The sequence below is a fragment of the Entelurus aequoreus genome, linkage group LG24 (genome assembly GCF_033978785.1).
Source record: "Entelurus aequoreus isolate RoL-2023_Sb linkage group LG24, RoL_Eaeq_v1.1, whole genome shotgun sequence".
In the NCBI taxonomy this organism is placed as follows: domain Eukaryota; kingdom Metazoa; phylum Chordata; class Actinopteri; order Syngnathiformes; family Syngnathidae; genus Entelurus; species Entelurus aequoreus.
The window spans coordinates 41,147,581-41,174,924 of record NC_084754.1 but is presented as its reverse complement, the minus strand read 5'-3'; the positions used below and the strand labels follow the sequence as shown (position 1 = coordinate 41,174,924).

The window sequence follows — 27,344 nt, the reverse complement described above, 5'->3', positions numbered from 1 at the left end:
TTTTCTAACAAAGTTTAGGTGACGTGCAGACCCGCCCACATTTTGGATCTAAAATTGGATCTAAAATCGGCATTCATATGGCCCTATTTGTTGCGGTTTACCCGACACATGAAAGGTGACAAATTAGGGAGGTGCACTATTCACTTCAGCTGGCAGATGTTGAAAACCTAAAATATGTTTTGTGACAATTACAACTTTGACCACTGCGTCTGTAGCTATATAGAGTGGAGCTTTCCATCATTTTCAGCAGACTGCATTGCAAAATGATTAACCCCCCGCCACCTTCCTCTCACGCGAGATCCACCCAGGATTGGGGGGGCCATGTGAATCCCTTGCCTACTTTCAGTCACAAGCCAGAGGAGCGTAATTTGCAGTGCTCATTTGAATAATTCCGATTTTGAAAAATAAGTGTTCTGGTCTGAGTTTGGATGGAAGAAATTCAAAAGACTCAAGCCGAATGCGATTCTGAAAATCAGGAGCTTTATCGAAAAGAGAAAGACTGAGTCAGAGCCGGCAGAAAAACGGAGGGGAAAAAAGAGCAGACCTAGCGATCCAAAGCGAGAGTGTTATTTTTTTGTGTCCTCTTCTACTGATGTTTTCCTCAACATGCTTCAGGGAATGCTGAAATGCGAGAAAAAAGTTGGTGGTGTGCATGGTAGAGCAGCAAAGTCCAGAAATAGCGACTATTTGATATTTTGAAGTAATCATGGAGCAGGGCGACACAAAAACATGCGATTAAGTGATCAAAATAATAGTTTTACATGCCTTCATCTGCGCTGTTTATTCGGGGAAATAGTCACCAGTTGTGTACATGGCGTCACACAGAGGGTGTGCGATGGAATGGGGTGTTCCAAGGACAGTTAGTTAACTACCCATTGCTCACAAACTAATTGATATCATGGGAAATGACTGCCAGATTCATTTTTGGGAACAACACAAATACATAAAGAAGATTTGTTAGTGAAATGTCAGTCATCTGATTGACACTGGTAAAATGCAGTAAAATGTCGGATATGATCTACTTTTTGAAATAGGAAAAATAGACTGCTAAAGTAACAAGAAAATGTGACTTGCCAAAACAAATACAGTTAAAGCTGCAAGCAGCGATGGACGGGACCGACTTTGACGGCTCATAAAATCCAAACCATAGCAGTAATTAAAACGTTTTCATCAACTTTTAATCAGAAGGGTTCAATCTCTCTCCTGTGCTAGTTTGAAGCTGACACGACAAACACGCTCAGAGAAGATAATGTTTAAAAAAAGGTGACTGTTTTGACCCAACTTTTATTTTGAAGGGGGAATTGCAAACTTCCTGTTGATTTTTCAATATATGAAATGTAGGTCTAAGTGAGACCTACATAGAGGTTTTTGTTTCATGTCTCTACGACATTCCTACTGGAAGTTACAGGCCGTTTTGTCTGTGTTTCTTCCTAGGAGCAGTTTTGTCTGTGTTTACTTCCTAGGGGGCGCTAGAGCGCAATTTTGGAGTTTTTGGGTTTGGGTTTTTGATTAGATGGCAATTTTTCGCCAGTCCTGATGTGTGTGTCCAATTTGGTGAGTTTTGAAGCATGTTAAGGGGGTCAAATTACAGCTCAAAGAGGCAAAGGTGACTGTTTTTACTAAACTTTTATTTTGAAGGGGGAATTGCAAACTTCCTGTTGATTTTTCAATATATGAAATGTAGGTCTAAGTGAGACCTACATAGGGTTTTTATTTCATGTCTCTACGACATTCCTACTGGAAGTTACAGGCCGTTTTGTCTGTGTTTCTTCCTAGGAGCAGTTTTGTCTGTGTTTACTTCCTAGGGGGCGCTAGAGCGCAATTTTGGAGTTTTTGGGTTTGGGTTTTTGATTAGATCGCAATTTTTCGCCAGTCCTGATGTGTGTGTCCAATTTGGTGAGTTTTGAAGCATGTTAAGGGGGTCAAATTACAGCTCAAAGAGGCAAAGGTGACTGTTTTTACTAAACTTTTGTTTTGTAGGGGGAATTGCCAACTTCCTGTTGATTTTTGCTGAAGGATGTCAGTGTATGAAATCTAGGTCTAAGTGAGACCTACATAGAGGTTTTTGTTTCATTTCTCTATGACATTTCTACTGGACGTTACAAGCAGTTTTGTCTGTGTTTTCTTCCTAGGGGGCGCTAGAGCGCAATTTTTGAGTTTTTGGGTTTGGTTTTTTGATTAGATCGCAATTTTTCGCCAGTCCTGATGTGTGTGTCCAATTTGGTGAGTTTTGAAGCATGTTAAGGGGGTCAAATTACAGCTCAAAGAGGCAAAGGTGACTGTTTTTACTAAACTTTTGTTTTGTAGGGGGAATTGCCAACTTCCTGTTGATTTTTGCTGAAGGATGTCAGTGTATGAAATCTAGGTCTAAGTGAGACCTACATAGAGGTTTTTGTTTCATGTCTCTACGACATTTCTACTGGAAGTTACAAGCAGTTTTGTCTGTGTTTTCTTCCTAGGGGGCGCTAGAGCGCAATTTTGAGTTTTGGGGTTTGGTTTTTTGATTAGATCGCAATTTTCGCTAGTCCTGATGTGTGTGTCAAATTTGGTGAGTTTTGAAGCATGTTAAGGGGGTCAAATTACAGCTCAAAGAGGCGGCGGTATAATAGTAATAAAACCTTAGAAATACAATAGGGTCCTCTGTGCCAAAGGGACATTCGGTCCCTAATTATATTGTTTTGTTGTTTCTGATGATTAATTTACATAACTGCGCTCTCACAGCACTAGTGGGTTGGTAGCTGACTGGGTGAAGATCCATCATTTTCTTTTCAAAGTCAAGACCTAAGTAGTGATTCTTCATTCTTACTATCACATGCCATGTTATTAAGACACATGTTTTGATATATTTTGAAAGTCATGTTTCAATTAAACAATAACACAAAGTAACAAGAGGGGACTCAACAATTTACCGTGATTTTCGGACTATAAGGCGCACTCAAAATCCATTGCGCCTTATAACCCGGGGCGCTGATGTACGGAATAATTCTGGTTGTGCTTACCGACCTCGAAGCAATTTTATTTGGTACATGGTGTAATGATAAGTGTGACCAGTAGAGGGCAGTCACACATAAGAGATATGTGTAGACTGCAATATGACGCCAGTAAACAACACCAAAACTTAAAATGTTCCATTGAAAATAAAGAACATTACACACGGCACTTAAAAATTCCGTCAAAATGTTTTAGTACGACTTTGAAGCCGCACCGCTTGATGGATTGTCGGCGCATTACGGCTACCGTAGTCAGAGATACAAGTATTACTATGGTGTGTGTAAAAGGACTGCAAAATGGCACCCATTAGCAGACATATTATCTGGCGTTTTGTTTCAAAATATTATGCAAAATCAACTGTTCTTCCCTTCTGGTACCCGCTGATGTGTATTTGAGATCTGCATAAGTCCTGAAAATTTGCGCAAGTCCGTCATTGTAGTCTGTGCCGATGCCGTAGTTGATAAGCTTCTTTTTTTCTCGATCTTCTTGTTATGGGGCATTCACCCTCTGCTGTTGCCATTTCTAATATAAAGTAGTGTAAAGTTCTAACATATCCAAACAATCTGTTATGTATTGCTAGATGGAGTTGACAACACAGACACAAGGGGGCAGTAACGCTAAAGGATTTATTATATATATATAAATAATATATATATAATAATCAAACAATATAAACTAAACAAGAGAATGGAGTGTGACTAATCCACGAGGGGTGTATGTGTGTTTGACTATGTGTGTAAATAATTGTTGTGTATTACCGTGATGTGTTGGGCGAGAGGAGGAACAAGGCAGGAAGGCAGACCGTGGGGCAGGCAGATGATCCAGAGTGAGAGAGAGGCGTCAGAGTCCGTGTCCATGTGAGGGTGTCGAGGATCGAGGGAGGCAGTCAGAATCCAGAGGGGAACGGCAGGAGATCCAACGGGTAACACTCGGGAAAGCACTGTGGGAGGACAACAAGGACATCAGAACACGGAGGGAAAGCATAAGGCTTGTCGACTTACGGAACAAAAACGGTAATTAAGTTCCCGCCAGGATCCTTGGGTCCACTGGTCCTTATACAGCTCGCCCTCATCAGTCCAAGAAAATACGGTATTTCATAATAATGCAAAAAAACTTAAAATTGAATACAAATGAGACGCACAAGGAAAGAGAGTGAATGTTGATACTAAAGAAAGACAGACATTACGCTACATAAATAATGTAGCGTATCAAGATAAATGATGTAATGCATGTTTTACATTAGGTATCCCGACAAGGGCCTTGACGATAACTACTGCAGGAATCCAGATGGACGCCACAGACCATGGTGCTTTACCACGGACCCGAACACAGGATGGGAGTACTGTAACATCAAAGTTTGTGGTAAGGCACGCATACATTTATTATGTTATGTATTCATCATGCATGTTGTATGGAGATGCAGTGGGGGACATCATTATTTGATCCCTTGCTGGGACATACAAACGCCAGATTTATTTCAACAGAGAGACAGAATATCCACAAAACGATAGACGTGGTCATACACCGTATAAATCTCGGATAAAAACCTCCTGGTTTTAGCCTGAATACGAAAGCTGGGACGTGGTTAGTCCTCCAGCATGACCGTGACCCAAAACATTACGCTCAAGGCTACAAAGGATAATCTCAAGGAAAAGCAAGTCAAGATTTTTGAGTGGCCTCGCTAGCTACTGTAGCTTTGTTTGTAGAAGGAATCCAATTATAAATACATTCCTAATTTCAATGGGACTCTCCTGGATTAAAAAGGGTCAAAAAACATTCCATAATGAAAAATCTAGGGAGGGAACTCACATTTCAAGTTGCCGAGCGACCGCCTCAAAACCCTGGAGGCTTTGGAGAGTAACTTTAAAGGAGACCCAGAATGAATGTAGTCTTTTCTGACTTATAAATGTTGTGACAATGTTGGAAAGTCGTGTTAAACAATGCCAAAGCTGCCATGATCCGGTTCCGGATCATGTTTTGTTATGTTCTGTTAGTTTTGGACTCCATAGTTCCTGTTTTTGTGCACCCTTCTTTGTTTTAGTTACCATGGTTACTTATTATTTTCACCTGTCTCTGATTAGTGTTCGCTCACCTGCTTCCCGAGCACTAATCAGGGGCATTATTTAAGCCTGCCTTTGCCGGTCAGTCGGCCTGGCGTCATTGTTTGCTACATGCAACCTGTCTTCGTAAGTTTTGATTGTCTCTTAGCCAATGCTAAGTGGTAGCATTGTCCATGAGAGTATTACTTGTCCCTAGTCCATGCTAAGTGATAGCGATAGCTCCAAGTACGATCAGCACGTTGTGCCTTCAGCTTGTTTTCCGTTTTATGTACTCCTTTGATTTTTTTGGAGAATTAAACCATGTTCCTACCTGCACGCCTTGTCCGGAGTGGTCCGTCTGCATCCCGGGAGAACGAACCCTGTAGTAAGCTGCGGAAACCCCGACGTGCACTGCAAAAAGTCAGTGTTCAAAAACAAGGAAAACAAATACAATTAAAGCTGCAAGCAGCATTGGTCGGGTCCGCCTTTTGGCCGGTGCTAGTCCTAGGTGTCCAATATTTTAGTCCAGTGGTAGTCCTGAGTGAGACCTACATAGAGGTTTTTGTTTCATGTCTCTACGATATTCGTACTGGGAGTTAGAGGAAGTTGTGTCTGAGTTCACATTGTCATTATAGGCTATTGTGTGTATTGAGGCCAAAGAAGGTCTAATCGCAGTTTCGTTGTCATTTTTGGCACCGTAGCAGCATCAGTGCTGCGGGTCTTTGAAGGCTCGTAAAATCAAAACGGTAGCACTAAATAAAAATCCGTTCGCATATTTTAATCAGAAGGGTTCAATCTCTCTCCTGTAGCAGTTTGAAGCGGAAACGACAAACGCGCTCAGAGGAGATAATGTTTGATGTTTGGTGACCGTTTGGTACAAAAATGTTGTTTTGAAATGGAGATTACAAACTTCCTGTTGATTTTCGCTGAAGGATGTCAATCTATGAAATGTAGGTCTAAATGAGACCTACGCAGAGGTATTTTTTTCATGTCTCTACGACGTTCCTACCGGAAGTTACAAGCAGTTTTGTCAGAGTTTTCCTCTGAGGAGCAGTTTTTTCTCTTTTTTTTTCAAAAATTATGTAGAGCACAATTTTGAGTTTTGGGATTCGGTTTTTTTTTTAGATGACAGTTTCCACCAGTCCCAATGTGTGTGAGAAGTTTGGTGAGTTTTGAAGTATTTTAAGGGGGTCAAATTAGAGGTCAAAAATCAAAAATGAGTGTTTTTAGTCATTTTTTGTCTTGAAGGGGAAATTGCCAACTTCCTGTAGGTTTTCGCCCGAAGAAGTGAAATTATGAATTGTAGGTCTAACTGAGACCTACATACAGGTTTTGGTTTCATGTCTCTACGACCTTCCTAGTGGGAGTTATAGGCAGTTTTCTACCTAGGGGGCGCTAGAGAGCAAGTGTATTTTTTTGGGTTTGGTTTTTTGACTAAAGTCTGCTGGCACACTTTTTGGATGTGTGTAAAAAATTTGGTGAGTTTTGAAGCATGTTAAGGGGGGCTAAGTAGTGCGCAAAGCTGCGGAAAAATAATAATAATAATTAAAGCTGCAAGCAGCATTGGTCGGGTCCGCCTTCTGGCAGGTGCTAGTCCTAGGTGTCCAATACTTTAGTCCAGTGGTAGTCCTGAGTGAGACCTACATAGAGGTTTTTGTTTCGTGTCTCTACGATATTGGTACTGGGAGTTAGAGGAAGTTGTGTCTGAGTTCACATTGTCATTATAGGCTATTGTGTGTATTGAGGCCAAAGAAGGTCTAATCGCAGTTTCGTTGTCATTTTTGGCACCGTAGCAGCATCTGTGCTGCGGGTCTTTGAAGGCGCGTAAAATCAAAACGGTAGCACTAATCACAACGCCGTCGTCAACTTTTAATCAGAAGGGTTCAATCTCTCTCCTGTAGCAGTTTGAAGCCGAAACGACAAACGCGCTCAGAGGAGATAATGTTTGATGTTTGGTGACCGTTTGGTACAAAAATGTTGTTTTGAAATGGAGATAACAAACTTCCTGTTGATTTTTGCTGAAGGGTGTCAATGTATGAAATGTAGGTCTAAATGAGACCTACGTAGAGGTATTTTTTTCATGTCTCTACGACGTTCCTACCGGAAGTTACAAGCAGTTTTGTCAGAGTTTTCCTCTGAGGAGCAGTTTTTTGTCAGTTTTATAAAAAAATTGCTGTAGAGCACAATTTTGATTTTCGGGGTTCGGTTATTTTTTGAGATCGCAATTTCTACCAGTCCCGATGTGTGTGAGAAGTTTGGTGAGTTTTGAAGTATTTTAAGGGGGTCAAATTAGAGGTCAAAGACGTAAAAAACAGTGTTTTTAGTACATTTTTGTCTTGAAGGGGAAATTGCCAACTTCCTGTTGGTTTTCGCCCGACGATGTAAAATTATGAGTTGTAGGTCTTTAGCAGACCTACATACAGGTTTTTGTTTCATGTCTCTACGACCTTCCTAGTGGGAGTTACAGGCAGTTTGTTTTTTGTTTTTCCTAGGGGGCGCTAGAGCGCAATTTTTATTTTTGGGGTTTGGTTTTGTTATTAACAAGCAATTTTCGCAGGTTCTGACTTGTGTGTCAAATTTGGTGAGTTTTGGAGCATGTTAAGTGGGTCAAATTGCTGTTCGAAGAGGCGGCCGGTATAATAATAATAATAATAATAATAAACATTACAATTTCAATAGGGTCCTTTCGTCCCATTGCAAAAGGACTCCCTTTGGGATTCCTTTTGAAAAGGTCCTGTGCGGACCCTAATAATAAACATTACAATTTCAATAGGGTCCTTTCGTCCCATTGCAAAAGGACTCCCTTTGGGATTCCTTTTGAAAAGGTCCTGTGCGGACCCTAAAAATGAGGGGTATTTTACTTGAACTAAGCAAAATGATCTGCCAATAGAACAAGAAAATTTGGCTTGTCAAGACTTTCCAAAACAAGTAAAATTAGCTAACCTCAATAAACCCCAAAATACCTTAAAATAAGTATATTCTCACTAATAACAAGTGCACTTTTCTTGGTAGAAAAAACAAATATGAGACCTTTTTTCTCAATATGTTGAAAAATATTCTTAAATTAAGTAAATGCCAGTGCCATTATTTTGACATAATGATATGCGCTCTGCATTACATTTCTTGGAACCAGCAAACTTATACTAAAAACTAGTTTATTGTTCTTAATGGAAAGGCAACAAGGCAACCGCTTGTTACTCTCGGGGTCTCCTAGCCGCTCAGGCGAATCATATTGCCTAAAAATGCCTTTTTCCATGGACAACATGACATCGTCGCGCCAAGTGCGTGCTCTTTCAGTCAATTAGTGTGCCATTTTTTTGTAGATTGTAATTCTGAAGAATTTATCTGAATGTGCATGAACTATTTCTGTTCAAAATTGTTTGAAATGTCAAATGTTTCAATATTAACTGTCAGTTTACTGGACTGTGCCAACTGTACTAGTATATGAGTACATATGTTCTATTGTTTCATTGAAAATAAAACAGCAAAGTCCATTTGGCTGTCATCTGTTTTAATTATGAGACGCAATCGTGTCAGAGTCATGATTTTTTATTTCATGCTTGAAATAAGAAATTATTACTTTGGAAAAAGCAGTTTTATACTCGTGAGTGTTGATGACACAGCTTTGCAACAGTTGATATTCTAGTTTCAAGCATGTTTTACTCAATATAGGTCATAACATCTCAGCTACAAGCTGTAATATCTTACTGAGATCATTTAGGACCAAAACCCTTAAAACAAGTAAAACACTCTAACACAGGGGTGGGCAATTAATTTTTACCGGGGGCCGCATGCACTGCTGGAGGGCCACATCGACAATATTTCAATAAAATTTTGCTCAATATTATTTTTGATATATACCGTAAGATAAATAATAATAATAATAATAATAATAATAATAGTAATACTTCAACATAGTGTGTGTAACAGCATTCCATGACTAATATAAATAAATTAACATTAATAATAAATGACAGTAAAATAAGCACACGTATGACTGAGGAGTCATAGTGTAACTTTGTGTGGTGTTTGAGTTGTCTGACTTTTTGTGTGGCCATAAACGCACCAGTGGTTTAGTGCTATGCGTGTTGGTGACAGATGACAAGTTGGTTTTGGCCTGGTTTGTACGGCAGAAAATGACTAGTTTTTCGAGATAGAAGTGTTTTACTCCTGTTTTTGGTGTGGTTATGTCCGAATATAAACAGTTTTGCTCAATAAAGTGATGGATATAATTCCTGTCCTCGAAGCATCTCGATAGACGTTACAATAATTGAACTGTGTTCAATTGAACGGTGTTGACGAACACCGTTAGGGCCGCTTGTTGTCACTGTCACTCAAAGTTGCATTGCAAAATTACATAGAATAAATATGTTTATTTTGTTTAGAATTCAGATGAGATTTGATTTGGTGCGCGGCATATATTTGCTGCGCGCAGAGGACGCTTGAGCAGCGTTGCTTTGCAGTCCATGTCTTGTGGGAAACACGTCATTCTTCATCAACTTTTCTCTTTTTAGCGTCTCGGGTGTAAACCGTGCATCACTTGTCGCTGCATGTGCACCTTCACTCGCAGGTTACACACGGACACACGCCCATAAATAATACTTTTCAAAATAAAAGTAGCACAGTTGTATTGCGCGCACGACATAGATGTTTTTTCAACTTTATTTTGTAATTTCTAATTGCAGCTGTTCACATTCACTCACAATCACGCACACGCATACGTCCACACGGAAGTAATACAAATAACGATTTTCAAAACAAAAGCAGCACCGTTGTATTGCACACTCGACATAGATACTTTTTTAAATTTATTTTGTAATTTATAATTGGCCTCACGCGGGCCGGACAGGGACGTACAAAGGGCCGGATGCGGCCCGCGGGCCGCAGAATGCCCAGGTCTGCTCTAACATAAAATCTGCTTCGTGAGAAGAATTATCTTATCAGACAGAAAATAGGCAAATATCACCCTTATTTGAGATATTTAATCTTACTTAGATTTCAGTTTTTGCAGTGTGACAGAGTGTGTCAGAAGGGTTAGGGTTAACATACTAGGGCAGGGGTCACCAACGTGGTGCCCGCGGGCACCAGGTAGCCCGTAAGGACCAGATGAGTAGCCCGCTGGCCTGTTCTAAAAATAGCTCAAATAGCAGCACTTACCAGTGAGCTGCCTCTATTTTTTAAATTGTATTTATTTACTAGCAAGCTGGTCTCGCTTTGCCCGACATTTTTAATTCTAAGAGAGACAAAACTCAAATAGAATTTGAAAATCCAAGAAAATATTTTAAAGACTTGGTCTTCACTTGTTTAAATAAATTCATTAATTTTTTTACTTTGCTTCTTATAACTTTTAGAAAGACAATTTTAGAGAAAAAATACAACCTTAAAAATGATTTTAGGATTTTTAAACACATATACTTTTTTACCTTTTAAATTCCTTCCTCTTCTTTCCTGACAATTTAAATCAATGTTCAAGTAAATTTATTTTTTTTATTGTAAAGAATAATAAATACATTTTAGTTTAATTCTTCATTTTAGCTTCTGTTTTTTCGATGAAGAATATTTGTGAAATATTTCTTCAAACTTATTATGATTAAAATTCAAAAAAAATATTCTAGAAAATCTGTAGAATCAAATTTGAATCTTATTTCAAAGTCTTTTGAATTTCTTTTAAAATTTTTGTTCTGGAAAATCTAGAAGAAATAATGATTTGTCTTTGTTGGAAATATAGCTTGGTCCAATTTGTTATATATTCTAACAAAGTGTAGATTGGATTTTAACCTATTCAAAACATGTCATCAAAATTCTAAAATGAATCTTAATCAGGAAAAATTACTAATGATGTTCCATAAATTAATTTTTTACATTTTTTCAAAAAGATTCGAATTAGCTAGTTTTTCTCTTCTTTTTTTCGGTTGAATTTTGAATTTTAAAGAGTCGAAATTGAAGATAAACTATGTTTAAAAATGTAATTGTCATTTTTTTTGTGTGTTTTCTCCTCTTTTAAACCGTTCAATTAAGTGTAAATATCATTAATTATTAATAATAACATAGAGTTAAAGGTAAATTGAGCAAATTGGCTATTTCTGGCAATTTATTTAAGTGTGTATCAAACTGGTAGCCCTTCGCATTAATCACTACCCAAGAAGTAGCTCTTGATTTCAAAAAGGTTGGTGACCCCTGTACTAGGGTTAACCCTTTCTAACCCAGAAACAAGTCCATGTCAGAAAACCAACACATTTAGCTGAACTGCTAAATGTGTTTAGTCAAGAGGAGTGGTCACAAATTCAAGCAGCAGCTTGTGGATGGCTACCAAAAGCGCCTTATTGCGGTGAAACTTGCCAAGGGACATGTAAGCAAATATTAACATTGCTGTATGTATACTTTTTATTTTTTATTTTTATTTATTTTTTATTTTTTTATAATGTCCTGCCCAGCTTCTCGGGCAAATCATATAGCAGATGTAGATGCCCATATCGGCTGTTCAGATTTACTTTACAAAAGAGAAGTGTAGGATACTTCTCTTGTTGCCTTACTTGTATTTTGACTTTATTAAATGTATTTATATTATCATTTGGTGCAGCCGGGCCGGAGCAGGAGGGGATAGAAAGAGAGAAAAAGGAAGACAGAGGGGGGAATTGTGGGGACAAGAGGGGGATTAGACAGAGAGACAAAAACAACAACAACAACAACAACAACAACAACAACAACAACAGAGCAACATCAGCAAATACGACATGTACAAATATGATGGTAAAAGTAATAGCAAATAAGCAGTTAGCGAAAATAAAAATAAAAATACAGAAATGACAATGAGCATTATTACACTAAAATGGAGCAATATGAATACCAATAGAAATAGTGCTATTGATAATAAACAATACCAGTACTTTACCTTTATTATCAACAATACAATTGTTCAAATGCAACAATACATATACGTAATGATAACTTGAGATACGAAAGAATGCAGAAAAATGGAGGGGAAGAAAGAGAAGCAACCTTAACCTTGTAGATTGTTATAGTAACAATAGGTTAAGCTTTGTATGTATACTTTTGACCCAGCACATTTGCTCACATTTTCAGTAGACCCATAATAAATTCATAAAACAACCAAACTTCATGAAAAAATAAGAGTTGTAGAAACGATTGGAAACTCAGCACAGCCATGACATGATGTCCTTTACAAGTGTATGTAAACTTTTGACCACGACTGTAACTCGGGCATTCACCTCTATGGTGAGTTGTTTGATGCGATGAAACAACACACACACACACACTTGGCTCTCGTGTTATGTCTTCACTAATAGCCGCAATGTTTTGCTTCCCCCGCGCCACTGGCGTGCTGTTTATTGTTCTACGCCAGCTATAACGTGAGGCGTCCCAATTCGCGCGGGGCTCGGTTACGACTTGAACGTCCTGCACAGACGCTGGCGTTGTTGACATGACACCTGCAGGCATTAAAAAGAGCAGTCTGATAGTTGTCGTTGCTTCTTGACGTAATACGTCGTAAAAAAAAAAAAAGAGTTCTAATCAGCGGTGAAGCCCCGCCATGCTTAAATACATGAAACTGAAGCAAGATGCTTGTAGCTCTGTTTTCCTGCTTGGCACCACGTTTACAAGGATGGCACGCTTCCCACGTGGACCCTCCTACCCGCGTTTTCCCTAAAGTTGTCTCCCCCTCTCCGATATGGAGGTTTGTTGGGAACAGACCAAGTTTACGACCCTTAATGAAAACAAGACAGCGACTGGAGAGCAAGCGAGCGAGACACAGTGTTCTTTTTCTTAATGCCTGCGCTTTTGTTTCCTGCCCAAAAAAATATATTTCTAAATAAATCAAGAAGCCAAAACACAGTTTTAGCTCGTGAGCACGATCATAGTTAATAAGTCCGACAAGACAATAATAAAGACAACTACAGAGACATTATAGGATTGGTAGTTTTTGGGAAGTACATATTAAAGGCATATGTACATAAATATATCCGTTTTTATGAGCGCTTTGATATAGTGCTGTTCCACACCATTACAGACCATAATAACAAACATATTGTTACATTGATACCTCCCTGACAGCGTCAATCAAAATGATAAGGCGCACTTAAAATCCTTTCATTTTCTCAAAACTCGACTAATGTACGGAATGATTCTGGTTGTGCTTGCCGACCTACAAGCAATTTTATTTGGTACATGGTGTAATGATAAGTGTGACCAGTAGATGGCAGTCACACATAAGAGATACAGTATGTGTAGACTGCGATACGATGGCAGTCACACATAAGAGATACAGTTGTGCTCATAAGTTTACATACCCTGGGAGGATTTCTGATTTCTTGGCCATTCTTCATAGAATATGAATGATAACACAAAAACCTTTCTTCCACTCATGCTTAATGGTTGTGTGAAGCGATTTATTGGCAAACAACTGTGTTTACTCTTTTTAAATCAAAATGACAAAAGAAAGTACCCAAATCACCCTGATCAAAAGTTTACATACCCCAGTGACTTTGATGTGATAACATGCACAAAAGTTGACACAAACAGGTTTGAATGGCTAATCAAGGTTCCAATCCTCACCTGTGACCTGTTTGTTTGTAATTAATGTGTGTGTATAAAAGGTCAGTGAGTTTCTGGGCTTCTGACAGAGCATTGCATCTTTCATCCAGTGCTGCACAGATGTTTCTGGATTCTGAGTCATGGGGAAGGCAAAATAATTGTCAAAGGATCTGCGGGAAAAGGTAATTGAACTGTATAAAACAGGAAAGGGGTATAAAAAGATATCCAAGGAATTGAGAATGCCAATCAGCAGTGTTCAAACGCTGATTAAGAAGTGGGAAATGAGGGATTCAGGTAGACCAGCAATGATTTCAGCCACAACTGCCAGGAAAATTGTTCGAAATGCAAAGAAAAAATCACAAATAACTTCAGCTGAAATACAGGACTCTCTGAAAAATGGTGGTGTGGCTGTTTCAAGATGCACAATAAGGAGGCACTTGAAGAAAAATGGGCTGCAGGGTCGAGTGGCCAAAAAGTTCAATTTTGGTCTTATCACTCCAAATTACTTTGTTCCAGAAGTTTTGAGGCTTGTCTTTGTGCTGTTTGCCGTAATGTATGCGAATACTTTGTAACATTTGCGCAGAAATGGCTTTCTTCTGGCAACTCAACCATGCAGCCCATTTTTCTTCAAGTGCCTCCTTATTGTGCATCTTGAAACAGCCACACCACCATTTTTCAGAGAGTCCTGTATTTCAGCTGAAGTTATTTGTGGATTTTTCTTTGCATCTCGAACAATTTTTTTGGCAGTTGTGGCTGAAATCTTTGCTGGTCTACCTGAATCCCTCATTTTCCACTTCTTAATCAGCGTTTGAACACTGCTTATTGACATTCTCAATTCCTTGGAAAACTTTTTATACCCCTTTCCTGTTTTATGCACAATTACCTTTTCTCGCAGATCTTTTGCCTTCCTCATGACTCAGAATCCAGAAACATCTGTGCAGCACTGGATGAAAGATGCAATGCTCTGTCAGAAGCCCAGAAACTCACTGACCTTTTATACACACACATTAATTACAAACAAACAGGTCACAGGTGAGGATTGGAACCTTGATTAGCCATTCAAACCTGTTTGTGTCAACTTTTGTGCATGTTATCACATCAAAGTCACTGGGGTATGTAAACTTTTGATCAGGGTCATTTGGGTACTTTCTTTTGTCATTTTGATTTAAAAAGAGTTAACACAGTTGTTTGCCAATAAATAGCTTCACACAACCATTAAGCATGAGTGGAAGAAAGGTTTTTGTGTTATCATTCATATTCTCTGAAGAATGGCCAAGAAATCCTAAATTCTCCCAGGGTATGTAAACTTATGAGCATAACTTTAGGTGTAGACTGCAATATGATGGCAGTCGCACATAAGAGATATGTGTAGACTGCAATACGATGGCAGTCTCACATAAGAGATATGTGTAGACTGCAATACGATCGCAGTCGCACATAAGAGATATGTGTAGACTGCAATACGATAGCAGTTACAAGTAAGAGATACGTGTAGACTGCACTATGATGGCAGTCGCACATAAGAGATATGTGTAGACTGCACTATGATGGCAGTCACACATAAGAGATATGTGTAGACTGCAATATGATGGCAGTCACACATAAGAGATGTGTGTAGACTGCAATATGATGGCAGTCGCACATAAGAGATATGTGTAGACTGCAATACGATGGCAGTCACACATAAAAGATATGTGTAGACTGCAATATGACGGCAGTCGCACATAAGAGATAAGTGTAGACTGCAATATGACTCAAGTAAACAACACCAAAATGTTATATGTTCCATTGAAACGATGGCAGTCTCACATAAGAGATATGTGTAGACTGCAATACGATCGCAGTCGCACATAAGAGATACGTGTAGACTGCAATATGATGGCAGTCACACATAAGAGATGTGTGTAGACTGCAATATGATGGCAGTCGCACATAAGAGATATGTGTAGACTGCAATACGATGGCAGTCACACATAAAAGATATGTGTAGACTGCAATATGACGGCAGTCGCACATAAGAGATAAGTGTAGACTGCAATATGACTCAAGTAAACAACACCAAAATGTTATATGTTCCATTGAAACGATGGCAGTCTCACATAAGAGATATGTGTAGACTGCAATACGATCGCAGTCGCACATAAGAGATATGTGTAGACTGCAATACGATAGCAGTTACAAGTAAGAGATACGTGTAGACTGCACTATGATGGCAGTCACACATAAGAGATACGTGTAGACTGCAATATGATGGCAGTCACACATAAGAGATGTGTGTAGACTGCAATATGATGGCAGTCGCACATAAGAGATATGTGTAGACTGCACTATGATGGCAGTCACACATAAGAGATATGTGTAGACTGCAATATGATGGCAGTCACACATAAGAGATGTGTGTAGACTGCAATATGATGGCAGTCGCACATAAGAGATATGTGTAGACTGCAATACGATGGCAGTCACACATAAAATATATGTGTAGACTGCAATATGACGGCAGTCGCACATACGAGATAAGTGTAGACTGCAATATGACTCAAGTAAACAACACCAAAATGTTATATGTTCCATTGAAAATATAGAACATCACACAGGGCGCTGAAAAATCTTTAAAAATGTTTTTGGTAAGCTATGAAGCCGCACCGCTTGATGGATTGTACTGCGCTTCAACATAGGAGTATTATTATGGTGTGTGTATACGGTAAGACATATTATCTGGCGTTTTGTTTTGCAATATTATGCAAAAGAGACTTGTCTTAACTTCTGGTACCTGCTGATGTGTATTTGGGATCTGCATAAGTCCTGAAGATTTGCGCGCATCCGCTTTTGTAGTCCGTGCCGACACCATAGCCGATAAGCTTCTTCTTTTTCTCTACCTTCTTATGGGACATTCATCCTCCACTGTTGCCATTTCTAATACAAAGTAGTGTAAAGTTCTTACTTTTATCTGTCAGTAAACTCGCCATGAAAGCACTAAAACATACCGGTGAAATGTTATGGCTTATACGACTGTATCAGCAATTTCTGTGCTATGATGTCGTCTTTAACATGTGTGTGTAAAATTATTAAAAAATCAATGGGAAAAACAATGGGGTGTGTGCAAGTTTTGTGAATTATTTTAGTCATTTTATAATCAGTCTCCACGCCCTGGGAATGTTCTTCCCTCTTTAATTCTCACGCTCTGGCCTTATCTCGCCATCTCCGTTTTTAGTCAGATAAGGCTTTTTGTCCGTATCATTGCTTTTCTCTACAAATTGCAGCACAATTAGTCAACCAAATTGCTCATTTGATGTAAATCTCCTCAGTTTTGTGCTTCATCCGAGTGGTGGGGGCTTGGGGGGGGTGGGAGTTCCATTAATAACATACAGTATGTGTCTGTATAATCCTGTTATGTGAAATGTTTAATGGACTTTCCGTAGTTAATATAATAGCATGTTAATAAATAAAATGGATCCATTTGTCAATGTAAAAATGGCGTAATGTGAATTTTATGTATATGTATACTGTGAATTATATTTATATAGCGCTTTTCTCGAGTGACTCAAAGCGCTTTTACATAGTGAAACCCAATATCTAAGTTACTTTTAAACCAGTGTGGGTGGCATTGGGAGCAGGTGGGTAAAGTGTCTTGCCCAAGGACACATTGGCAGTGACAAGGATGGCGGAAGCGGAGATCGAACCTGGAACCCTCAAGTTGCTAGCACAGCCACTTTACCAACCGAGCTATACAGCCCGTTATATATATATATATATATATATATATATATATATATATATATATATATATATATATATATATATATATATATATATATATATATATATATACTGTATATGTATATATATATATATATATATATATATATATATATATATATATATATATATATATATATATATATATATATATATATATATATGTATGTATGTATATATATATATATATATATATGTATGTATATATATATGTATGTATGTATGTATGTATGTATATATATATATATATATATATATATATATATATGTATATATATATATATATATATATATGTATATATATATGTATGTATATATATATATATATATATGTATATATATATACTGTATATATATATATATATATATATATATATATATATATATATATATATATATATATATATATATATATATATATATATATATTCTCATTTTAAAAAATCGATTTTTTTTAAGTTTCTTTTTTTTATTTTATTTGATTTTTTTTTATTTTTTTTTATTTTTTTTTTTCTTTTTTTTTTTTTAAATTAATCAATCCAACAAAACAATACACAGCAATACCATAACAATGCAATCCAATTCCAAAACCAAACCCGGCCCAGCAACACTCAGGACACCAATAAACAGAGCAATTGAGAGGAGACACAAACACAGAACAAACCAAAAATAGTGAAACAAAAATGAATATTATCAACAACAGTATCAATATTAGTTACAATTTCAACATAGCAGTGATTAAAGATCCCTCATTGACATAATTATTAACAATGTACAAAAATATATATATATATAAAAAAAATAAAAATGAACAATAGTGTCACAGTTGCATCGCATCTCATAAGCTTGACAACACACTGTGTCCAATATTTTCACAAAGATAAAATAAGTAATATTTTTTGGTTTATTTAATAGTTAAAACACATTTACATTATTGCAATCAGTTGATAAAACATTGTCCTTTACAATTATAAAAGCTTTTTACAAAAATCTACTACTCTGCTTGCATGTCAGCAGACTGGGGTAGATCCTGCTGCAATCCTATGTATTGAATGAATAGAGAATCCTTTTGAGTCGGAAAAATATCATTTTTGAATTGAGAATCGCGTTGAATCGAAAAAAAAAAATCGATTTATAATCGAATCGTGACCCCAAGAATCTATATTGAATCGAATCATGGGACACCCAAAGATTTGCAGCCGTAATACACTACCGTTCAAAATTTGGGGTCACATTGAAATGTCCTTATTTTTGAAGGAAAAGCACTGTACTTTTCAATGAAGATAACTTTAAACTAGTCTTAACTTTAAAGAAATACACTCTATACATTGCTAATGTGGTAAATGACTATTCTAGCTGCAAATGTCTGCTTTTTGGTGCAATATCTACATAGGTGTATAGAGGCCCATTTCCAGCAACTATCACTCCAGTGTTCTAATGGTACAATGTGTTTGCTCATTGGCTCAGAAGGCTAATTGATGATTAGAAAACCCTTGTGCAATCATGTTCACACATCTGAAAACAGTTTAGCTCGTTACAGAAGCTACAAAACTGACCTTCCCTTGAGCAGATTGAGTTTCTGGAGCATCACATTTGTGGGGTCAACCAAATGCTCAAAATGGCCAGAAAAAGAGAACTTTCATCTGAAACTCGACAGTCTATTCTTGTTCTTAGAAATGAAGGCTATTCCACAAAATTGTTTGGGTGACCCCAAACTTTTGAACAGTAGTGTATATATATATATATATATATATATATGTATATACACAATAGTGGCTCTTGCTTTTGAAGGACTATTTAAAAATACAATTCAATACCAATTCTACATAAAACCCATCTTATCTAAAGGTAAAAACACAACTTTATAATTAGGCTTTTTGCTAAACATCTGTGTATCTTAATCATTAATATGTCTACTATTTTTCTTTGAATGTTAAGTTTTTATTAACTTGTTAATATGTATATTATTTATATTTACAGTTTAACATATATTTTATCATATGTTTTATACTATATACCAGGGGTCACCAACCTTTTTGAAAGCAAGAGCTACTTCTTGGGTAGTGATTAATGCGAAGGGCTACCAGTTTGGTACACACTTAAATAAATTGCCAGAAATAGGTCATTTGCTCAATTTACCTTTAACTCTGTTATTATTAATAATTAATGATATTTACACTTAATTGAACGGTTTAAAAGAGGAGAAAACACGAAAAAAATGACAATTAAATTTTGAAACCAAGTTAATCTTCAATTTCGACTCTTTAAAATTCAAAATTCAACCGAAAAAAAAGAAGAGAAATTCTAGCTAATTCGAATCTTTTTGAAAAAATAAAAAAAAAGAATTTATGGAACATCATTAGTCATTTTTCCTGATTAAGATTAATTCTAGAATTTGGAAGACATGTTTTAAATAGGTTAAAATCCAATCAACACTTTGTTAGAATATATAACAAATGGGACCAAGCTATATTTCTAACAAAGACAAATAATTATTTCTTCTAGATTTTCCAGAACAAAAATTTTAAAAGAAATTCAAAAGACTTTGAAATAAGATTTAAATTTGATTATACAGATTTTCTAGATTTGCCAGAATTAAAAAAAAAAAATGTAATCATAATAAGTTTGAAGAAATATTTCACAAATATTCTTCGTCGAAAAAACAGAAGCTAAAATGAAGAATTAAATTAAAATGTATTTATTATTCTTTACAATAAAAAAAAAAAAATACTTTAAGATTGATTTAAATTGTCAGGAAAGAAGAGGAATGAATTTAAAAGGTAAAAAGGTATATGTTTAAAAATCCTAAAATCATTTTTAAGGTTGTATTTTTTCTCTAAAATTGTCTTTCTGAAAGTTAAAAGAAGCAAAGTAAAAAAAATCATGAATTTATTTAAACAAGTGAAGACCAAGTCTTTAAAATATTTTCTTGGATTTTCAAATTCTATTTGAGTTTTGTCTCTCTTAGAATTAAAAATGTCGGGCAAAGCGAGACCAGCTTGCTAGTAAATAAATACAATTTAAAAAATAGAGGCAGCTCACTGGTAAGTGCTGCTATTTGAGCTATTTTTAGAACAGGCCAGCGGGCTACTCATCTGGTCCTTACGGGCTACCTGGTGCCCGCGGGCACCACGTTGGTGACCCCTGCTATATACAGTCATGGTCAAAAGTTGGCATACACTTGTAAAGAACATCATGTCATGGCTGTCTTGAGTTTCCAATCATTTGTACAACTCTTATTTTTTTGTGATAGAGTGATTGGAGCACATACTTGTTGGTCACAAAAAAACATTAATTTATTATGAGTCTACTGAAAATGTGAGCAAATGTGCTGGGTCAAAAGTATACATACAGCAATGTTAATATTTGCTTACTTGGCAAGTTTCACTGTGCATGAGAAGTGCTCTATAAATCCAATTAGATTTGATATGATGTATCTGTATGTACGTATGTAACTTAGGGAAAAAAAGGCACACACATTAATCATTCTCTCTCTAGGTTATTTCCACTTGCATCATTCAGGGTTTGGATTTGATTCCACAGACACGCCTCTTAAAAGAACGACGGTGGAAACCAGCGAGTGCTACCAGGGGAAGGGAGAAGCTTACAGGGGGACGGTGGACATGACTCCCACTGGGCTCACCTGCCAACGCTGGGACTCTCAGTACCCCCACAACCACTCCTTCATCCCGCAGGCATACACTTGCAAGTGAGTGCTCCGCCCACCCGCTCGTTCACTCGCTCCCCCGGGGCTCTTTCACACACTGCATGACGTATCTCCTTTCAGGGATCTGAGGGAAAACTACTGTCGGAACCCAGATGGCCGACAATCCCCGTGGTGCTTCACGACGGACCCGAGAGTCCGCATAATGTTGTGCACCAACATCCCTCAGTGTGGCTCCCAGAACAAGCCTGGTGAGAGACGGTCTTGCCGCTGAAAATAGAAAAATCAGGAATAAAGACCAGCGCGATATTTTATCCTTCATTGGGTAGAACTGGAGTACATATAGCATGAGAGCCCAAACTATGCAACGTAGACTGTGGCCGTGGTTTTCCCCCCTTTAAGTCCCTGTGGAGATATGTGGCCCTGTCGGACTGTGGGAAGGCCTCGCCACCACGCCTAACACAAACAAAGTCACAAGATTGTCAGTTCTCAGTGGACACTGACTGATGGGCTGGAAGCATTACAGTACATGCATGGGATTCTGGGCTGAGCCAGACCTTTTGGAGCAAAGCTATGGCTGCACACAAACATATAGACCAGTGAAGTTGTCACATTGTGTAAATCAGGGGTGTCAAACGTAAGGCCCGAGGGCCGGATCAGGCCCGCGAACAGGTTTTATCCGGCCCGAGGGATGAGTTAGCTAAGTATAAAAATGAGCCAAAATTTTGGAATGAAAGAAACTGCTGTTCTAAATGTGTCCACTAGATGTCGCAATAGCAATTCTTTGTATCTTTGTAGAAGATGCTACATATGGAAAAAAAAAAATAATGATACATTTTAAAAAACACATGTTAATGCACCAGTCGAGGAAAATGAGCAAACTAACATCCTATAATTTGATTTTTATCTTGATGGATTGAAAATTGCCACCAATGAGTTGACAGATGAACATTATCACATAATTTATTTAGAAAATTTAAATAACGACAAATAAAGATAGAATACTATTAACCGCAACATGCAAGTGTAAAAAAAACATTATGATTTGAACATTTTCAGAATGTGCTTGTTCTATTATTAAACAAAGAAAACAATCTGAAGTTTTCTTTATTTTTAATTTATTGTGTCGTGATTTTACCAGTCCGGCCCACTTGGGAGTAGATTTTTCTCCATGTGGCCCTCAATCTAAAATGAGTTTGACACCCCTGGTGTAAATGGTAAATAAAAAGAGAATACAATGATTTGCAAATCCTTTTCAACTTATATTCAATTGAATAGACTGCAAAGACAAGATATTTCATGTTTGAACTAAGAAACTTCTTTTTTTTTTGTGCAAATACTCATTAACTTAGAATTTAATGGCAGCAACAAATTGCAGAAAAGTTGTCACAGGGGGATGTTTACCACTGTGTTACATGGCCTTTCCTTTTAACAACAGACGGTTAACGTTTGGGAACTCAGGAGACCAATTTTTGAATCTTTTCAGGTGGAATTCTTTCCCATTCTTGCTTGATGTACAGCTTAAGTTGTTCAACAGTCCGGGGGTCTCCGTTGTGGTATTTTAGGCTTCATAATGCGCCACACATTTTCAATGGGAGACAGGTCTGGACTACAGGCAGGCCAGTCTAGTACCCGCACTCTTTTACTATGAAGCCACGTTGATGTAACACGTGGCTTGGCATTGTCTTGCTGAAATAAGCAGGGGCGTCCATGGTAACGTTGCTTGGATGGCAACATATGTTACTCCAAAACCTGTATGTACCTTTCAGCATTAATGGTGCCTTCACAGATGTGTAAGTTACCCATGTCTTGGGCACTAATACACCCCCATACCATCACAGATGCTGGCTTTTCCACTTTGCGCCTATAACAATCCGGATGATTCTTTTCCTCTTTGGTCCGGAGGACACGACGTCCACAGTTTCCAAAAACAATTTGAAATGTGGACTCTTCAGACCACCGAACACTTTTCCACTTTGCATCAGTCCATCTTAGATGAGCTCAGGCCCAGCGAAGCCGACGGCGTTTTTGGGTGTTGTTGATAAACGGTTTTCGCCTTGCATAGGAGAGTTTTAACTTGCACTTACAGATGTAGCGACCAACTGTAGTTACTGACAGTGGGTTTCTGAAGTGTTCCTGAGCCCATGTGGTGATATCCTTTACACACTGATGTCGCTTGTTGATGCAGTACAGCCTGAGGGATCGAAGGTCACGGGCTTAGCTGCTTACGTGCAGTGATTTCTCCAGATTCTCTGAACCCTTTGATGATATTACGGACCGTAATAAGTAAATGGGTGTAGAAGATGTGCAGAATTAATTGTGTAAGTTTTACCAGGGGTTGTTGTCTGTGAGTGTTGGATGCATCCTTCGTCAAAACAAGGGGGCAAGACTTAAAGGCAGTCCGTAAACAGGCAAGGGGTCGAGGGTAGGAGCGAGGCAGAGTAGTCCGTGTCCGAGCAGGGGTCGAGGATCGAGGAAGGCAGTCAGAGATCCGGATGGATGTCGAGAGGCAAAATCACGGATGACGGGGAAGACACTGCAGAAGACATAATGGACATGAAAGAGGGAAACATGGAGAGAGCGCAGAGAAGGCGAGCAAAGCACAAGGGAGGGAATGCCAGACGTGATGCTTACTGGGAAGATGAGCGACGTTCTGGCAAAGCTTCCTTGGGTGCGCTGGTCTTTATGCTGCTCCCTCTCATCAGGTCCAGGTGCGCAGATTCGTGATTGTCTGCAGGCTTGTCGCTGCGTGGGTGTGCTGCGCTCAACGCGAGCAGGTGCGTGTCTGAGCGCGCTGCCAGTGAAGGTGCCGGAGAAAAACGGGTTCAAGCCCGCGCCGTGACAATTTCACCATCTACGGTCCGTATTATCATCCAAAGTTTCAGAGAATCTAGAGAAATCACTGCACCTGAGCCATGATATTACGGACCTTCGATCCCTCAGGCGGTACTGCATCAAATCGCAACATCAGTGTGTAAAGAGTATCACCACATGGGCTCAGGAACACTTCAGAAAACCACTGTCAGTAACTACAGTTTGTCGCTACATCTGTAAGTGCAAGTTAAAACTCTACTATGCAAAGCCAAAGCCATTGATCAACAACACCCAGAAATGCAGCTGGCTTCACTGGGCCCGAGCTAATCTAAGATGGACTGATGCAAAGTGGAAAAGTGTTCTGTGGTCTGACGAGTCCACATTTCAAATTGTTTTTGGAAACTGTGGACGTCGTGTCGTCCGGACCAAAGAGGAAAAGAACCATGCGAACCGTTATAGGCGCAAAGTTGAAAAGCCAGCATGTGTGATGGTATGGGGGTGTATTAGTGGCCAAGGCATGGTTAACTTACACATCTATGAAGGCACCATTAATGCTGAAAGGTACATACAGCTTTTGGAGCAACATATGTTGCCATCCAAGCAACGTTATCATGGACGCCCCTGCTTATTTCAGCAAGACAATGCCAAGCCGTGTGTTACAACAGAATGGCTACTTAGTAAAAGAGTGCGGTTACTAGACTGGCCTGCCTGTAGTCCAGACTTATTTCCCATTGAAAATATCTGGCGCACAACGAAACGTAAAATACCACAATGGAGAACCCAGTTTTTTGAACAACTTAAGCTGTACGTCAAGCAAAAATGGGAAATAATTCCACCTGAAAAGCTTAAAAAAATTGATCTCCTCAGTTCCTAAACGTTTACTGAGTGTTGTTACAAGGAAAGGCCATGTAACACAGTGGTAAGAATGGCCCTGTGAAAACTTTTTTGCAACGTGTTGCTGCCATTGAATTCTAAGTTAATGATTATTTGCAAAACAAAAAGAAGTTTCTCAGTTCAAACATGAAATATCTTGTCTTTGCAGTCTATTCAATTGAATATGAGTTGAAAAGGATTTGCAAATCATTGTACTCTGTTTTTATTTACCATTTACACAACGTGCCAACTTCACTGGTTTTTGGTTACGTAATTTCCTCGTGAGTTCCAATGAAAATACCGTAAGGTTTTCAACAGATCTCATTATCCGTTGAAATCCAATGAAATGCTCTACAAGAGCTATTTAATTGAATCGCTTATTTATAAAGGTTTGTTTAAAGATTCTACAACATATGTCATAAATTTTGTCCTTCATTTTTCTTAAATTCAGATTGTTACGAAGGCTTCGGGGAAAAATACCGAGGAGAGCAATCCAGGACGAGATCAAACCTGCCCTGTGCTCCATGGAGGGAACGCAGCAACAGGTGAGCCCAATCCATCCTTGTTTGAAATAGACACAAGCGTCCAGGGTCGGACATTTGGAATATTAAACTGTCAATACCTCAAGTCATGACATCTATTGTTCAATAAAATATTAAACATGAGCCTAATTGAACTAAGTAGCTAACCTAAACAGCAGCACCCACCGAGGCTGGTAAACAGGCGCTTAATTAGTGGGAAAACTGATGATTTTACCATTTATTTTGTTCCACTGTATGTTGTCAACGAGTTGCTATAGACCAGGGGTCACCAACCTTTTTGAAAGCAAGAGCTACTTCTTGGGTAGTGATTAATGCGAAGGGCTACCAGTTTGATACACACTTCAATAAATTGCCAGAAATAGCCAATTTGCTCAATTTACCTTTAACTCTATGTTATTATTAATAATTAATGATATTTACACTTAATTGAATGGTTTAAAAGAGGAGAAAACACAAAAAAAAATGACAATTACATTTTGAAACATAGTCTATCTTCAATTTCGACTCTTTCAAATTCAAAAGTCAACCGAAAAAAAGAAGAGAAAAACTAGCTAATTCGAATCTTTTTGAAAAAATTCAAAAAAATAATTTATGGAACATCATTAGTAATTTTTCCTGATTAAGATTAATTTTAGAATTTTGATGACATGTTTTAAATAGGTTAAAATCCAATCTGCACTTTGTTAGAATATATAACCAATTGGACCAAGCTATATTTCTAACAAAGACAAGTCATTATTTCTTCTAGATTTTCCAGAACAAAAATTTTTCAAAGAAATTCAAAAGACTTTGAAATAAGATTTAAATTTGATTCTACAGATTTTCTAGATTTGACAGAATTTTTTTTTTGAATTTTAATCATAAAAAGTTTGAAGAAACATTTCACATATATTCTTCGTCGAAAAAACAGAAGCTAAAATGAAGAATTATATTAAAATGTATTTATTATTCTTTACAATAAAAAATAAATTTACTTGAACATTGGTTTAAATTGTCAGGAAAGAAGAGGAAGGAATTTAAAAGGTAAAAAGGTATATGTGTTTAAAAATCCTAAAATCATTTTTAAGGTTGTATTTTTTCTCTAAAATTGTCTTTCTGAAAGTTATAAGAAGCAAAGTAAAAAAATAATGAATTTATTTAAACAAGTGAAGACCAAGTCTATAAAATATTTTCTTGGATTTTCAAATTTTATTTGAGTTTTGTCTCTCTTAGAATTAAAAATGTCGGGCAAAGCGAGACCAGCTTGCTAGTAAATAAATACAATTTAAAAAAATAGAGGCAGCTCACTGGTAAGTGCTGCTATTTGAGCTATTTTTAGAACAGGCCAGCGGGCTACTCATCTGGTCCTTACGGGCTACCTGGTGCCCGCGGGCACCGCGTTGGTGACCCCTGCTATAGACTCTGGTATGTGGTTTCTTCACAAAGTTGTGCGCTTCCATGTTTACGCTATGCTAAGCCTTCATATTAGTTACACCTAGAATGGCAATTATCCGTTTATCTTTAATTCAACTCCGGTTTCACTCAAAATATATTTTACTGTTTAATTTTATTACATCATTATTCATACATGACATACAATATATCACAATTTAATAGTTTTTTTTAATTAATTTGTACTATTAAAGTCTTCTTGCTGGCAGTTGAATAAATACAAAACCCAAAAGCAGTGAAGTTGTCACGTTGTGTAAATGGTAAATAAAAAGAGAATACAATGATTTGCAAATCCTTTTCAACTTATATTCAATTGAATAGACTGCAAAGACAAGATACTTAACGTTGGAACTGGTAAACGTTGTTATTCTTTGCAAATATTAGCTCATTTGGAATTTGATGCCCGCAACATGTTTCAAAAAAGCTGGCACGAGGGGCAAAAAAGACTGAGAACGTCGAGGAATGCTCATCAAACACTTATTTGGAACATCCCACAGGGGAACAGGCTAATTGGGAACAGGTGGGTGCCATGATTGGGTATAAAAGTAGATTCCATGAAATGCTCAGTATTTCACAAACAAGGATGGGGCGAGGGTCACCACTTTGTCAACAAATGCCTGAGCAAATCGTCCAACAGTTTAAAAACAACATTTCTCAACCAGCTATTGCAAGGAATTTAGG

At 37.7% G+C, this 27,344-nt stretch overlaps 1 protein-coding gene across 1 annotated transcript in view; it reads left to right on the top strand.

The window, feature by feature from the left end:
• hgfb (hepatocyte growth factor b) overlaps positions 1-27,344 on the top strand; it is a 108,691-nt gene that overhangs the window by 51,097 nt on the left and 30,250 nt on the right. The window contains exons 7-10 of the mRNA XM_062035832.1: positions 4,235-4,353; positions 20,883-21,048; positions 21,127-21,254; positions 25,142-25,235. Coding sequence (XP_061891816.1) covers positions 4,235-4,353; positions 20,883-21,048; positions 21,127-21,254; positions 25,142-25,235 — 507 coding nt within the window. The remainder of the gene's footprint in view (positions 1-4,234; positions 4,354-20,882; positions 21,049-21,126; positions 21,255-25,141; positions 25,236-27,344) is intronic.